Genomic DNA, 16,684 nt, shown 5'->3' on the forward strand with positions numbered 1-16,684 from the left:
TCTCAGACAGATCTCAATAGAAGCTCTATTTTCTACAGAGAGGAACCTCTAATACAAGTGTTTCTTCTTTACATAGGAGGAGAGACCTTTTAGTATTTTGTTTTACACTAAAACAGGCATTTTAGACAGCAGTACAAGGCAGCAATAGAGTCATTGTAACCCGGTCAGACACTGGACATTTCTAACCAGCCACTGAGACAGTCTGAATATCAACCTGTGAAAAAGTAAAAGCTCACTATACCCTCCAGAAATTAGTGTCTGACATTTATAGAAAAACTGTTCAAAACAAAGATAGTTGTAATAAAATTACTGGCTTCCAAGTGAATATGAGATTTTTAGAATGTATAATTTATTCAGATTTGGGGGCAGCAAATCCTTCCAGAAGAGTGGGCTTTGATTATGAAAGGAGGACCATCACAGTCATTTGAGGGTATAACACACGTTAACATGCTAAAATATTGCATCTGTAGCAATTTTTACCAGGATTCTAGAGGGGAGGCATAAGAACGGGGACAGCTGTTTTATTTTGCAATACAATGCAGATCAAAGATGACAGCTATTGCAATTCAAAAAAAAAAATTCTAACCAATGGTAGAATGTAGCTCCTAATGAACACTGGGCTAATATTAGCAACCAAGTAGTACAAAATATGTGAATATTTAATATTCCTACATAATAGTCCTAGTCCTAATAGATTCATTTCTCTTCTGAAAGAATGAAATGTCCCTCTAAATATAGCATTGCTTAAAAATAAGATTGCTAGGTAGGCATTCAGAAAATTGCTACCAGCATGGCAATATTTTTAATTGCTATATTTCTGAGTCACTTTTTTTTTAAATTCAATTAAGTCAATGAGGCTACATATCAGATGCACAAGTAAGTCTGCAAGTCTGTAACTTAGCAGAATCAATTACTTTTATTGCAATTAGAAAAAAAATTAAATGCTTTGATGCTAAGTCTATCTTTTTTTATGTGTTGGCATTAGACAGTAGCAATGGTAAGTTCACACTTTGTATTCCTCTGTGTAATCTTACAAACTTTCAGTAGTTAATGTATTCATGACCCCAGCATATTGAAAGTCAACCATAATTTTTGTCATCTACAAGATTCACTATTTGAAATTATGTCTTAGTAACAGATTAAATTACAACAAAATTATTTATGCATCCTCTTTTTTAAAATATTGATGTAGCCTACATTTCAAGTAAATTGCAAACAAGCTTAGAGCCAAAGTCATCACATAATGTAAATCATCAGATCTCCTCTCCATGCAAAATCTGAAATATAAAGGGCAAAGCAGCTCTTCTGTTATTTCACACAACAAAAGGAGTGTCCAGTCACCTGTAAAAATATAAGAGCTTGTGTGTGCAGCAATTACAACTAGGACCTTCGCTACACAACTTTCATTATTTATATCCCAAATTACACTGGAAAATGCATCAACACAGCTTCACAGAGCCCACTCACTTAGCCAGAGTGATCTGAAGTACTTCCTCTCTCCCTTTTATCTTCAGCCTATGAGCTGAACTAACATGTCTGAAAATCAGTTTCAAAAGTGTTTAACAAGAAAACCTGCTGTTTGATGTGGAGACACAAAAGCTGGTTCTATATGAAGTAATACCAGTAATGGCTTTCCAACTCCAGTTATTCAACAGAAAAAATTTGTTAGCATTTTCTTCACAAAAAAGCTCTGAACACTAATTTTGGCAGCACTGACCTCAAACACCACCTTCAAAATAAGAGATTAGCTTGTACATGTTTGACTGCTGGCTTTTTCAATGACTGCAACATGACCAGTCTTTGCAGACTGTAGAAATAACGGTGGGATACTTCTGTTGCTCCCAGAGACTCCAAAAGTAGTGTAGCTAGTCTCTCTCAGCCCCTCAGCTGTGTTAGCTCAGCATTTTGTGGGACTGTACAGTAAATCAGATCAGTTCCTTTCTGTACTTTAAAAAGATGCACTGCCAAAGTGATGAAGGAGGAAAATGTTTTTCATTAGCTTAACCTCCTGAAAACAGTTTCACTAAAGAGTTCAGCAGGCACTTGCACTGGGGCCATGATGGTGTCATGGAGGAACAAAGGAGCAGCTGGGCTGGCAGTGGAGCTGCCTGTGCTGCACTTACAGCATAGAACTGCCTGGGACTCTGGAGCTGAATTTAGCCTCTCAGATCTGCCTTCTGGAGAAGCCTCTCTTTTTCTTACTGTATTGATTCCGCAGGGACCCAAAGAGAGTGGTGGCACTAGGCTCAAGTCAGCCTTTGTAAAGGTACTTGCTGAATACTGTGGTGGGTTGACCAGACACCCACCAAGCCACTCTATTATTCCCTTTACTCAGCATGTCAGGGCAGAGAATAAGATGGAAAATCTAATAGGTCAAGATGAGGACAGGGAGAGATCACTCATTAGCTACTGTCACAGGCTAAACAGACTCCACTTTTGGAAGATTAATTCAAATTATTGCCTTTTAATAACAGGGTAGGACAGTGGACACAAAAACAAATCTAAAAGCAACTTCCCTCCCCAATTCCTTCTTCCCAGGCTCAACTTCACTTATGAATCTTCTACCTCCACACTCTGAGCAGTGCAGGTGGACATTGTGGTCAGTCGATAGCCCCTCATCTCTGTGACTCCTTCCTCATCATGCTTGTCCCCTGCTCCAGTGTGGGGTTCTTTCCCAGGGGATATAGTCCTTAGTGAACTGCTCCAAAATGGTTCCTTCTCATGGTCTACAGTTCTTCAAGAACTGTTACACCGTAGGTCCCTTCCATGGGGTGCAGTCCTTCAGGAACAGGCTGGTCCAGTGTTGGTTCCCTGCGGAATCACAAGTCCTGCCAGAAAACCTGCTCCAGCACAGGTTCCTCTCTCCATGGGTTGCAGTACCTGCCAGGAGCCTGCTCCAGTGTGGGCCCTCCATGAGCTCCCAGCTTCCTTCAGGGTGCATCCACCTGCTCTGGCACGAGGTCCTCCATGGGCTACAAGGGAAAACCTGCCTCACCATGGTCTGCACCATGGTCTGCAGGGCAATCTCTGCTCTGGTGCCTGGAGCACCTCCTCCCCCTCCTTCTTCAAAAGGCAAAGAATAATTGGGCTGATGGGCATGAGTTCAATAACTACTTTCCTCTCTTTGCTGTACACGCTGAGAAATTTTTGAAGAAAAAATTTATTACACTGAAACTAAGGCTAGAATACATTTCAGTAATGTAATTACAAAAACTATTATGCAGATGTTCAAACCATTCCAACAAAAGATACTAATGATGACCAAATATATTAAGCAATGGAAAGGCACAGTAGAGCTCTGGTATAAACCTCCTTCCACATCATGATGCTACTATTCAACAACTTCATAAATACCGAATACTTATGTTCAAGATAGAAGATATTTTATGGCAATTTCCCTCTTTTAACACAAGCCAACATCTTTCTTATGGGCAGCTTTACTGAAAATCCAGCAGTGCCAATGGGAGGCTGGAGCTGTTTTAAAATAGGTCATCATTATTAAGGAACTGCTTAGTCTTACTCGTGTAAGGAACAGCAGTCCCTTTGAAATACAAATTTTTTGTGGATTACTACAATAAAACACTCCTAAGCCCTTATCAAAGAAAACCTTGTCGCTATGAAGGGTGACAAAAAATGCTACAAATTTTAAACTGCTCTTTCTTATAGAAGACATATATTTTTCAATTATTTCAGTAATAACCAGAATAAATATACATCAATACCTTTACTTACTATAATTAGCATGTGATCATTAACTATTGAACTATGATTCAGTTTCCATAGTGGAACTCCAGTTTCAATGAATGTTTTTTAATTATTATTTTAAAGTGTTATTAGACAAAATTATAAATCAAACAAAGGCACTATTTTAACCTATATTCCTTTCAATTAATTAACATCTTACATGTCCCACTGAGTTAAGAAATAGTTATTTATGTCTGAAAGTTAAGTTAGGACACCAGTGTCTATGTGATTATGGACTAATTCCATAACTTTTATCACTCCTGTTTGTGCAGAACAAATATGACTAATGACCATTCATACTATCAGTTAAAAATCTTACTAAATTTTTTTTTCTTCCACCAAATAAAAGCTTTATTTATACATGAGAATATCTGTGTTATAAAGAGCTTTGGAGTATATAACTCAGACAAAATTTTAGACAAGAATACTTGGCAAATTCTGCAGAAGACATGTTCATGTAAACACTACAAAGCAGCTAAAAACATTTATCTTCCAACCATGTCTAAATAAATTCAAAATGTATAAATGTAATTCAGTACTCAGCTATAGCCCATCAAACTTCATTCAGCTTTGGCCACCTTCATGTTCAGATATCAAGCAGACAGAAGAATTCAAGGTGTCAAATAACAAGTACTCTTCCTTGAAAGTACCTTTTCTAGGCCCAGTGCCTTCACAGCACCCTCTCCAGCATTTTCTCAGATAAACTATAAAGAGGGCAGAAAAAGAGATATTTGGATTTTTTGATATATATTTTTAAACATGGAAGATACAGTTCTTAAAAAGGAATAGGGAAACTAGATAAAATAGTTTTCTTTCAATCATATTGGAGTTTTGCTTAACTTTACAACCTGATGGAATTATTTGATAATGTTCAGCAAAAAAATTAAAATTACTGCTTCACTTGAAATGTCTTCTGATGTGATATAAATTATCATAGAAGTAATATCAATACTTGAGAAATATTTCCCATTCAGCTAAATTTAGCTCCTCAAACCTACCACTTATATGTGAATCAGATTATCAGCAAAGCATCCACAGACATAATTTTACAACCAACCCAAAAAGCCATTATTAAAAATCAGAACAGGAACCTTCATTCCATTCATAAATTAAAATTAAGTTGTTACTTTTAAATAGTTCATACTGTTTACTGTGATATTTCATATTTGTAATGATACAAGTATTTTGAAAAAAGTAAGATTTCCTGAAGCATTTTAACTTTAGTACAAAACACGTGTTCAGTTAAAGCGTAACCCTCAGCCTTCTAAACGTGACAGTGATGCTATTTTTCTAGCTGTTAGATAATACATGGTTCAGCTGTCACATACTGTGCAGCAGTCGGTTACACAGAATGAAATGAATCATAATTGCAATGACTAACCAAATTAATGGAAGCATGCTGAATCAAAACCCATGCTCCCAAACTGTCTTAGGGCCTGATTCAGCAAAAATATATTTGATATTGGTACCACAAAATATCTTCCATAGATACCTGTTTATCCAGATTTTTAAAGTAAGAAAGTGCTGAATTCAGAATGCGTAGTAAGTCAACAGTATGTTTTTAACAGACTACTATCAAAAGTGACCTATCAATTTGTAAGTACACAGTAGCTAAATAAATATTGTTCAAACAATACATAGTAAAAGTCAGAGGGTGTGTGAGCTTATAGAGTTTTCTTTAGGTTGTAATCTTATATGGTTTTAAGCTTACAAGTAGTAGATAAATCCTGTTTGTAACCCCCCATCTAGCAATCTGACGAGCTTCATCTATGAGATTCTATCTTCAGACTTAAAATATCCATTAATCATTCTTTTTGATGAATGACAAGGGAAGGTTTTCTTTGCAATGTACTTTTGATGATAGGTATGCTTAATCCCACATGCTGGAACGATTTTGTATTCCAAGGTCTTCTTTCAGATCTCATTCTTCAAAGGCTTTCTGAGTTTAGTATAAAAAATATACCAAATCCTAAGAATAACCTTGGACTAGAAAGGAAACATACTCAGGTTCCCAGCAGTGAGTCTCAAATAGTAAAGTTATGGATAAATGAGCATATCCTAATTAATCATTGATAGAAATATAAGCAAAAGATGCAGATTGACAAACAAGGTTCTAAAGTAATCTAGAGAACCATAAAAATCAGTGCCAGCAGGGAATGTGTCCATGGCATTCTTATAAGATCAAATACTGAAGAGTTATTCTCAAAGGCAGAACTCTGCAGATCGGACTCAACTTACCTAGTTCAAGATGTCTGCAAGGTAGACTTCTACATCTGAAATATTCATACTATCTTCTTTTTAAGTCCATAGCCAGAAATAGGCTCTGTAATTCATCTGGCCTATTTGAAATGTCTAATTTAAAATGAGATGGATCACATCCTAAAGGCACCTCTTCATTTCTATTTGCTTCAAATTGAATCTAAGTGATTTCAAACGTGGATGTCTTCCACTGCAGGTATTCAGATCTGGTCAGAAGAACCCCAAAGATTTTCTGGGCTCAATAGCACAATCCAAGCTCTAAATGTTGTAGTATGGGAATGAAAAAAATACCAATTAATTTCCATTAACCAAGCAGTTCTATGAGCGCTGAACTTAAAGAAGTCTGATTTTGTGAGGACTCACACCTTGTGATTGATTTAGTCTGATGTTAAGGTTGGTTCTCCCCTAGAAGAACTCCTTGGTATGTCGAATGGTGTAAGCAGACTTTTTCACAGTCAGGAGTGTGGAAAATCCCTTACAGTACCCACCTACTTACTTTCATTAAACCCTTAGTAATTAAGTGTCTTTGGGCCCTCAAATTTTTGTCAAATTTTTTTGTAAGTTGTCTCAGTTTAATGAGACTGAAGTGTCAACCAAAGCTTCCAGCAACTGAATAAATATAGCAGCAGACACAACTGTTTCCCTTAAAACAATGCAGGACTTCTGTATTTCCAAGGACATGCAAGACCTGTGTTCTAGACCTTTTATCAGCTCTTGCTGCCCTAACGAACAAGTTATGTGCAAAACTGGAAAAGTTTGTTCTGCATCCTAACAGTGAAGGCATACAACTGGGCAGTCAGGAATCTGAATGTATGGATAGGCAAGAGAAAGTCTAAATAACTCTGTTATTGTTATTTGCCTCTAGAGGCAAGTCCTCATTCTTGCTCCAAGGGCTGTTTGTGCATTTTATTTAAGCACTCCAATGCAAAATTCATAAGAGGCATCTGATACAGACAGAGTACAACTCAATGGGGAAGAAGACAAACACTGTGCATTAGCTGAGGTAACAAAATTCAAAATACAAAATGAAGAACCATTGATTCAACAACAGTTCTGCAGAAAAGCATGGTGAAGGTATAGTAGACCTCAAGCTGACCATGAGTCCATAAATGCTAAATTACAACAAAAAACCCAAACACCCATGACACTGTCTGTACAAGGAAAGTGTTCTGTGCAAGACACATATTTTTATCCTCATGCTCTCCCTATACACTTTTATTTGGAATGCTCTGTCTGGGTTTGGACACCGTGTTTCAAAAAAAGATCAGTTACTAAGCATATAAAAATCAGCAACAAGAGCGATCAGAAGTCTAGAAAATATGACTTGTCGAGTCTGTGGAAAGGAGATGATGAGAACATACAGGAGGAGATATGATCACATTTGTGAAATACATGAAAGGTTGCTGCAAACAGAAAAATAACAGACTGCACTGCATATCCATTGAGGACAGAGCAAATAGCAAATGGCAGGAAAGAGATTTAGGTTTAACAGTAGGGGGAGAAGTCTAATGGTAAAGATAATGACTTTGAGTAACAGAGACAAATTATCTAGGGAATTCAAGGTATCTCCATCCCTGGTTGGGCAGTAGCTGGAGTCATTATTCTCATACCTTTCAGTAGCAAACCATCATTTTAAAAAATGTAAAATTTTCGTCCTGAATCCAAGAGCTTTACCCTGAGATCTGCTTGGCCCACTTCTCACCTTCTGCTACATAGGCAGCACAGCTCTTGCAGAGATGATTAGCTTGAATTCAATGTGTTGTCTGCTATGTACCCTCCCCTCAGCCATGAAGCATATTTATTTCACTGCTTAGGTGGGCCCTCACAACTGGGAACCACTAGGTTAGACAAATAAGCGTTAGAAACTGCTCTCTTAGAGTTGGTCATGCCTTGAGGCAAAGGATGAACTGGAAGACCTCTTGAGGTCCCAGCTTGTCCTGTTTTCTATTATTCTATGTGTTCTCTGGGCTTTAAACAGCTTTAAAAGCACTGCTTCTCATTCATCCTTTCTGTAAACAGAAAAATATATAAACGCACCAACATTTAGATAAACACTATAAGGCAAAAGATTTCTTGCTAACACACTGGAGTACCCATTTCTGAAAAGTTATATGAAAGATGGTTGTAAAGTATTTTCCAAAATAGGCCAGCTGATTCTAACTTACAATTTTATTTAAAGGCCAAAACATTTGAAGCCCCTCACATGCTTAAGACAGTACACATTCTAAAGAAAGTCTGCCCTCACAAACACACAGAACCAAAATGCCACATAATATCGAATACCTAGCAATACCTATGACCTGTTACATGTCCTATGTACAAACACAATATTATATTTGCTATAAGAAGCTATTCACCTTAAAAATATTAATGTCAAATAAAGAATAAGTAATCAGGAAGTATTTAAACAACTTCATATAAAATTTAAGAAGAAAAACCAACCCCACAGAGAGAATAAACCAAAAAAAATAATGGGTTTTGTGTGTTATTAAAAGTTTAAAGACTTTCTTACAAATTTTCTAAATTTTTTTGAAACTTTGAAACACTTTCTTGAAACACCAGTTCAACTCTTGCTAACTCCTGTTAGAACAAACAGAATATCTCACTATGTTTTTAGTAAAGAAGTTCAAAGTCTAAATCAAAGGCATTCTTTAGGGCCTCACATCAAACCTTCAAAACTAGAGATACATAAAGCCAACTGTTACAACCATTACTCTTCCCCTATCAAAATGCACAAATTTGATTTCTTTATCAAAATGCAACTGAGATCACTCTGCGAGCATGTTTAGGCAGAGAAATGTGATAACAGCTGATATTTAAATTCAAGACTATAAAAGAACTGCCTTCCACCTTCAACGAAAACATCAGAGAACAGCAGAAACTGCTTTGAACCCTTACTCTCCAAAAAAATACATGTATTAACTTCTTAAATGCACCACTACTCCCCTACACAATCTTGTCCTGTTACATTAACTCTTCCAGTCTCAGGCCTTACTGACGCCTTTGCAGTTTCAAGACTATCTTGGAGAAACAACATGAGGACACAGTCACAACATAATATCATGCAGAAGCATCTTTTCAGCACAGCACTGATTTTGTAATGTTACTGTATCGCCAGGAGTTTAATAACTCGTGAGACAAGTTGCTGGAGTTGACTGAGTTTACAAATGCACCACCAGATTTGATGTAAACTGGTTAATAAACTATAACATACCCTCAACAGACAGTTATTTCAAGAATGTAACAGTTCCTCCTGCTACACCATATAGTCCTGCAAAAGAGACAAAATCTAAACTCAGTAAGCATTGAAAACAATGTGGTCTGATTTGAATCTAATATTTATAATAAAATTAATTTGTCTGAAAGACAACTGCTTTTGAATGCCATTTTTAAACAATTAGTATTTCAAGAGATTCTTCCCTCTTGTGAGTCTAAATTTAAAGACTCTTACCCACTTTTAAAGAGATCAGGCTATCTATGATAACTTGTAGCTATTAACCATGATATAGCAAGACACATGATTAAGACAGTCCACAGCATCTAAACTTAACTCAAAAGATCATCCCCACCTCAAAGCTCATTGCTAATGTGTCGTGTCTGTTGCAGTCAAACAGGTATAGATGAGATCGTAACTCATCACTTTCACATGTTCTTGGTGTTTTATGTCCCCAAGTTTCTGTCAAAAAAAGCACCATCAGTGAAGATGTTGGGGAAACGGAAAGATAGTATCACACCACAAAACTCCTTCTTGGAAAAGGGTCTTCAAAACTTCCCTAGCATTCTGACTGACTGTGAATATGACAGTAAAACTTTAAGAAAGCCACTAAAGCAAAAATGTGCGAGGTGGCATTAAGTTGAAGAAAATTCCCATTCCGCTGGATTAAATTTCAAAATTCAAACTATTATTTTACTTTTTTTCTCCCTTTTATGGAACTTTCAATATCCTACGAGTATTTTAGACTTCATTGGCAGAGTAAAAACACATTTTACACCAGTTCTGCAGTAGCCTCACTTTTGTGTATTTTGACATTTACAATATATATACTAATTAGTCTGTTGTTTCAATGGAAAAATCAATTATTTGACATTCTCGGTTATTTAGATGTTACTCAGCTCACAGATGCACGCCGACAAAACCCAGGATGGACCATTCAGTCCCCTAACCTCACCTCCAGAGACCACTGCATTTCACCCAGCCACTGCTTTCTAGGATATGGTCCAAGCGCCTTAAGTTATGATCCCACTCTTCTCTTTCAGATGTAAAATTAAATATTTTCTTCTTTTTTTTTTCCCCAGAGAAGCACAGAAAAATCATTATGTCACAAGATTACAGAAAGCACACACTGCCTGGTGTTAAATATCTGTTTGGGGGGTTCTTTGTTAACTAAATCCTGTGTCTGTTTTACTATTTTTGAGTCCCATATGATGTCAAGCCTTTCTACATCCAACTCATCCTGATTGTACCTTTTGAATGTGAGAACATCAGCACTATTGCCGTCTTCCAAAATTTTACTCAACTTTAACATTAGCAAGCCAAATAATTAGTGTAACTGCCACTCAGTATAATCTCCAAATACATTCTGCTTAGTCACTAAGAGGAAGTACTACTGCTATCATTTGTAGACAGTGCCTAAAAGAGTGATAGATGCTTTAGAGAACAGTCGTAAACACTGAGTCTTCTTGAAGAGCAAATGGTACAAGGTGTGACAACCTGACAAGTATTATCTACATAATAAAATGTCTAAGCATGTGATAAGAGTGAAGAGCAAAGAATAATGACAATTTTGAGAGAGGCCCAAAAAGCAGTACAAATTGTTAAAACAAAAGAAAGGAGTGGTGATGAAGAATATTAGGAGGGAGCAGAGAATGAGGTAGTAGGAAGGGACAAGGACAGACCAGGGCGGGGCAAGGGGTAGGTATCTTCCTTGACTATATATATTTATATAACTTCCACTATCATTTATTTTATACTGCATAAAGTTATTACTTTTAAACTCACCTTGAACATATTTTATTTTATAATGCATAGAAACAAAAGCAAAATGACGAGTGGTGTAGCAACAAACTGTTCTAATCAGAATTCCAAATTCAGACAAAAGGCAGTGCAAAATTAGGGAAGCATAACTAACAGTACCTGGAGTCCTAGTTTACTATTTAGTCAAAAGCAAATCTTTTTGCCTGACCCTATAAACTTAGGAATTCCTATATGTATCTCTGTTTTCAAAAAGCAAAATCAATTCATCCCTCCAGCCCTAAAATCCAAATCCTAAATATATAATGCTTTTAAAACAGTGTAAATCTGAGTTTATTATTTATAAAGCAGGATAATTATTTATAAAATAGCACAATAGCTTTGTGAGACTGATATTTACACTGCTGTGACTCACGGCCATCCATCTATTGCTTCCTCTTTCCCAAGTGAGCCTCCTGCCCCACATCTCACTCTCTCAGAGTGCCATACAGAGCCCACACAGTCCAGCTTCCTTAAGGTTTCCTTGTCACAGATTTTGCTTCAGTCAGTGTGGCTACCCTGTCTGTGCAATCAGTGACACAGCAACTGAGCACACACAGGCCTGTAGTCAGTTGTACCTTCCTAAAACTCACTCTGGACTTGACAGTGGTGGCTAACAGAGAGCCACCATTCTCTAGCACACCCACTGTGTTTCCACACATCTCTCTTGGGTAAATCAGATGACAATGCCACACAGACATTTAGAAGAGGTGTTTTATAGAGACATCATGGTAAACCTGTGATGCTTTGCAAATACATGAAAAGTTGGATGATTTCATAATGAAATTTCTCTTGGAAAAATTTCGTCTTCTACTGGGTCAAACTGTCCATGCCCATGAAAAGCTGAAATGCGTGTCTTTTCAGAGCTGTGACTCTGACTTTGGAAGGAGAGCATTTTATCTTTAGAATTGCTAGGCAAAGGAGCTGGAAACTCATGATACTGCAAGTAGAAAAGTGTATATGCAGATCACACAGGCTGAAACAGAAATCTTTATAAATAATGGCAGCATCCTAACATTTCTTAATTTTTTTTTCTCTGTGCATCCTCTCAATACAGTTCTTTGATATAGAAACAAAGAATAAATGAAAAGTAAAAAGGCACAAGACTGATCCCATAAATCAATCCATATGCAGGAAATGTGCTGTCTAAAATCTGTTACAAAGCTTACACACACAAAACTAGATTTTATAAGAGGAAGGATGTGCATAATGTGAAGGAAGAGTCATCATCAAAAGTTCTATGCTGTATCCAAGACAGTAAAAAATCCACAAAGATAAAAGTTGAAAATATGTAAATACTCTTAAAACAGCAGAGAAATACTTACACCCAGAGTACAGACATAAATTTTCTGTCACATATTATGCATATCAAATATTATGCAAATTATACATTCAAAACCCTTGTCAAAAAGACACCTTCTTAGTACATGACATTCAAAATGCACTCCAAGTCTCCCAAAAATTTCAGAAGAGAGATAGTCAAAGCATCAGAGTTTGCCACTCATCCTTTTTAAAGCAGAAGCTCCACCACAGGAACATAGTGCACAACTGTAGCTCAGCGTATTTCACAGACCAAACCAGGCCAAAGGAGAGAGCAAATCTGGAAAGCTTCTGCTTTCCATGCCATGATGTTCCAGCAAATCCTGGCAAGAATTCATGCTGACCTGATCACTATTAGTTGCTACAGACTACAACTCGATACCATCTGCATTTCCTTTCCCCAAAAACAGTAAAACAAACATAAGGAGAAGTTATGTATCTATTTTAAATCCACACATATTTACCCCAGGGAGTGAAAGGAAAAGAATAAATAGTCCACATTACAGATGTGAGTCACACTACTTAATGCTCTTTTGGAAAATGCTCAAATACCACAGTGATGGGCACAGCATAAGAGTTTGAAAGACACAAGATAGAAATAGAATTAAGAAAGGAAGTAGAGCCCAGGGACCAGCCATTCATACTGACACTCAATCACCACAAATAAAAAAAAATAAATTAGAGAGAAGACATGCTTGCTGCTATCTTCAACATTTGAACAGTTCTTGTGCTAATATCTCTAAATGTCAACTCTTGTTTTCAGCATTTTTTTTATCCTGCTACATTTCTCCATGGAATTAAATGACACAGTTTTGTTGCTTAGACAGACAAAAATACCTTCCACTTCAAAAGGAGCTTGCCTTCGAGGAGAATTACACTTGAACAAAGACTGCAGGATTTAGCTCTATATTTATCTCTATGCAATAACAGCAGTTCATTCATATAAATATGGGGGGTTTCTTTCTTCTTCTTTCTCTTCTCTTGACAGAAGGAAAACATCTATCAAGAGAATTAAACTCAGTAATATCCACCTAAAGATGAAGAACAATCTCTGACATTACTTTGGTGGAGAGTTGTTCTTAATAAATCTGTAGATATTTTCAGAATAAACATGTACTTGATGGTTCAAAGAAACACTTCATTTTAAGAAAAATTAAACTGGTGAGTTATTCATCTGACACCAGACCACATCTCAGTATCCTCTAAAATATTGTAGGCTATCTATTCAAATTCTATTGACAACAGTGTTTTCCTAAGAGAGCTGCTTTAGGGTATCCCTTTTGTATAAACTTTACACCATACCATTTCCCCCACAGCTTACCCAGAACTCAAGAGGACACTTTAGTGAGACATAAAGAGAAACTGAATGCCACACAAAGTTTATCTTTAGAGTTGCTGAAGACCTTTCTTTTGTCCATTGTCTGCTTCTGAGATTCTGAAAACTACACATGAAAACAGTTCTGTTTCATTTCTTAAGTTGGTTTTACCTTGCCATTACTTGAGAACAGTTTATTCATTTGCAAGCTTACCAGTTCAAGCTGATTCAAGTATCATACTGAAATCATACTTTATATTTGATCATAAATATTATTCTCCACAACAAAAGTTGCCAGAAACCTTCTTTAAAACAGTAATGCTATTAATATATATTTAAACTGCAACTTGAATTCCTTGAAGACCTGCAATTTGCAACCTGAACTTCCATTTCCTTCTTTGTTAAAGATTTTTAAGAGTACAGAAATTTCAGAAAACACATTTGAATTTATTTTGATATATCACACAATTTAGTAATGTAAAGGAGTCTAAATTGTTTTAAAATAAAAGTATTACAATAGCAAACAAATTGTAGAGCAAGAGGCTAAGAGGTGGTGACAAAACAGGGTATGGCTCTTTATTTCCAGTGCTCACACTACACTAACATGTTTCAAAATGTTCACCTCAAAAAAATCCTTTTTTAACAGACTTTGAAATGTTTTTAGGAGATCACCTCGACATTGAGGAGCTGTCACATAAATGATATTTGAAGCTTTTGGTATGATGCTAACAATAATGCAATGAATCTTGGAAACAGACTTCAAAGTCAGCAACTAAAGCCCAGAGGACAGCTTCCAGGTGCTGAGTGTGAAAGGCCAGCTGCAGTTAACATGCCCAAGGTACAACACTAATTTCGGTATAAAAAACCGCTTAGTGCTTCAGCTTTCTCACACTCATCAAAGTCACGTCCACGATAGCAGTAGCTTTGCTTATTTTTAAGCCATTAGAAGTCAGCGTGGTTGCTCTGCCACGGAGGGAGGACAGTTTTGTCGACTTTACTCAGTGCCACCCAGCCCGGCTAGGGAAGGACACGACCCACGCCGCGCACGGGAGCGGGACCCCCGCGCTGCACCGAGACCGGCGGCCCGCCCAGGGCTGGGGCACCGCGCACGGGGAGAGACCGCACGTCCCCGGCCCCTCTGCTCCGCGAACACCGCCCCGTGCCCAGCCGGGAGACCGCGGACAGCTCCCGGTGCTGAGCCCAGCCGAGAGACAGCGGACAGCTCCCGGTGCTGAGTCGAGTGGCCTTGGACAGCTCCCGGGGCCGGTGGCAGAGCCGGGGCCGCCCCCACGGCCGTGCCCCGCTTCCCCCGGCGCCGGGGCTCACGCTTGGAAAGAGCAGCGGGGCGGGGGCGGGCGGCAGACACGTTGTCGGGGGAAGATGGCGGCGGTGGCAAACCCACCCAGCGAAGCGGCCAGAGCCCAGGCCCCGGCGGTCCCGCTCCGCCCGCCAGGGCCGCCGCCGCCAGCGTGGAGCCCGCCGCGCCCCCGAGACGGGCTCGGTGCCGCCGGTCCGCCCCCTCCGGCGGCGCCGACCGCCACCCCGACCCACCCCCGTCCTGCCGGTGGCACACGCCGGGTGAGGACGGCACCTGTGCGGCCATGTTGGGCGCCTGGCCCCGCCGGCGCCGGGACGCGCGGAGCCGCAGCCGCCCCGCGGAGCGCGGCCGAGGCAGGCGGAGAGCCCGGTCCCTTCTCTGCCGCTCCCGCGGGTCCCCCCCGCGCCGTGCCCCACACTCGCCCGGCGCCGAGCACCCCTGCCCGCCCCTGCCCGCCCGGCTCCTCTCTCCCGCCCCGACCGTGCCGCCCCCCGGGGCCGGGGCAGAGACTTCCGCGGCCGCGGGCCCGGGAGGACGAGGAAGGGATGCGCCCGCCCTTACTTGAGCACGGATTGCTCCTTCTCCTCTTCCTTCTTCTGGCGGTCCATGACGGCCAGGATGATCTTCCGCTCTTCCTCCGTGAGGTGGCTGAGGTCCGGCATCTCGGGCTGCGGGGCCGGAGGAGGCTGAGGAGCGGCGGGGCCGCTCCGGGGCCCGGCGGGAGCCGACATGTTTGGTGGGAGCTGCCGCCGCTACGGGAAGCGCTGCCCGAACTCCGGCAGCACCAGCGGGAGCGGCCGGCGCCGGGAGAAGCACATACAAATCAATACCCTGTAATCAACCGGCAGCCTAATGACGGCCCCGCCGGGGAGGGGCGGGGTGCCCGTCAGCCCCGACCTCGCACCCACCCGCCCGGCCGCCGGCGGCAGCGGGGGGACGGGGACGGAGGGGCCCCGGGGGGCGAGCAGGGGGAGTGGGGAGGGGAGAGGGCAGCGCCGAGAGAGGAAGGGCCGGGGGCGGGGTAGGGAGGGAGAGAGGAGAGGGCAGGATTAGCGGCGGGAGAGCTGTGGTTTGGGTGCGAGCGAGATTATCTCAGCCCCGAGCGCCCGGCGGGGACAGGGGGGACGGAGCCAGCGGCGGGGGGTCAGGAGACGGGGGCAGCGGCTGCCGGGGGGGGCGAGGCGGGTGCCGTGCGAGAGCGGAGCCCCGGCGCCCCGGGGCGCGCAGCGGGGGAAGCCCCAGCGGGCGAGCGCCAGTCCCGGCCGCCGGCCGCGGCTCATAATTCCTCGCCGCCGTTCATGGAAGGGGCCGCGGGGCGCAGCGCCCGCCTCCCGCCGCCGCCGCCTCCCGCCGCCGCTCCTCGGCCGGGCCGCGCCGCTTCCTGCCGCCGCCTCGCTTGGCTGGTGCCCTCTCGGCTGCGGGATGGAGTCCGCCTAACCCATGGCATGGCGGAGAGCCGGAGTCACGGGAGGGGGCTCCGCATCGCCCCGCCGCCTCCCCCGCCTGAGCCGAGCGGCGCGGGGCGATGCGGGGCCCGGCTGCCGCCCCTAGCGGCGCCGCGCGGGCTGGCGGCGGGGGGCGGCGGGCGGCAGCTGCCCTTATTTATTTATTTATCCCTGCACGAAAAATGGACGCGATAAAAATCACGCGAGGAAGGACAAGGAGGAGCCAAGGCGCCGGCGACGCGCTGGGAGGACCGAGCTCGGCGGCTGCGGGG

The 16,684-nt window shown here is 41.5% G+C and overlaps 1 protein-coding gene across 15 annotated transcripts in view; it reads right to left on the reverse strand.

Moving 5' to 3' along the window:
- Window positions 1-16,125, reverse strand: part of RIMS2 (regulating synaptic membrane exocytosis 2) — a 451,223-nt gene extending 435,098 nt beyond the window's left edge. For 5 of the 15 annotated variants that reach the window (XM_064647015.1, XM_064647119.1, XM_064647085.1 and 2 more), the window contains exon 1: window positions 15,529-16,046. In XM_064647015.1, coding sequence (XP_064503085.1) covers window positions 15,529-15,698 — 170 coding nt within the window. In that variant the 5' untranslated portion in view covers window positions 15,699-16,046. Of the gene's footprint in view, window positions 1-15,528 lie in introns of all 15 variants that reach the window. The other 10 variants (XM_064647078.1, XM_064647032.1, XM_064647048.1 and 7 more) reach the window with 6 other exon arrangements.
- Between the last annotated feature and the right edge of the window lie 559 nt (window positions 16,126-16,684).

Source organism: Pseudopipra pipra, chromosome 1 (genome assembly GCF_036250125.1).
Source record: "Pseudopipra pipra isolate bDixPip1 chromosome 1, bDixPip1.hap1, whole genome shotgun sequence".
Classification (NCBI taxonomy): domain Eukaryota; kingdom Metazoa; phylum Chordata; class Aves; order Passeriformes; family Pipridae; genus Pseudopipra; species Pseudopipra pipra.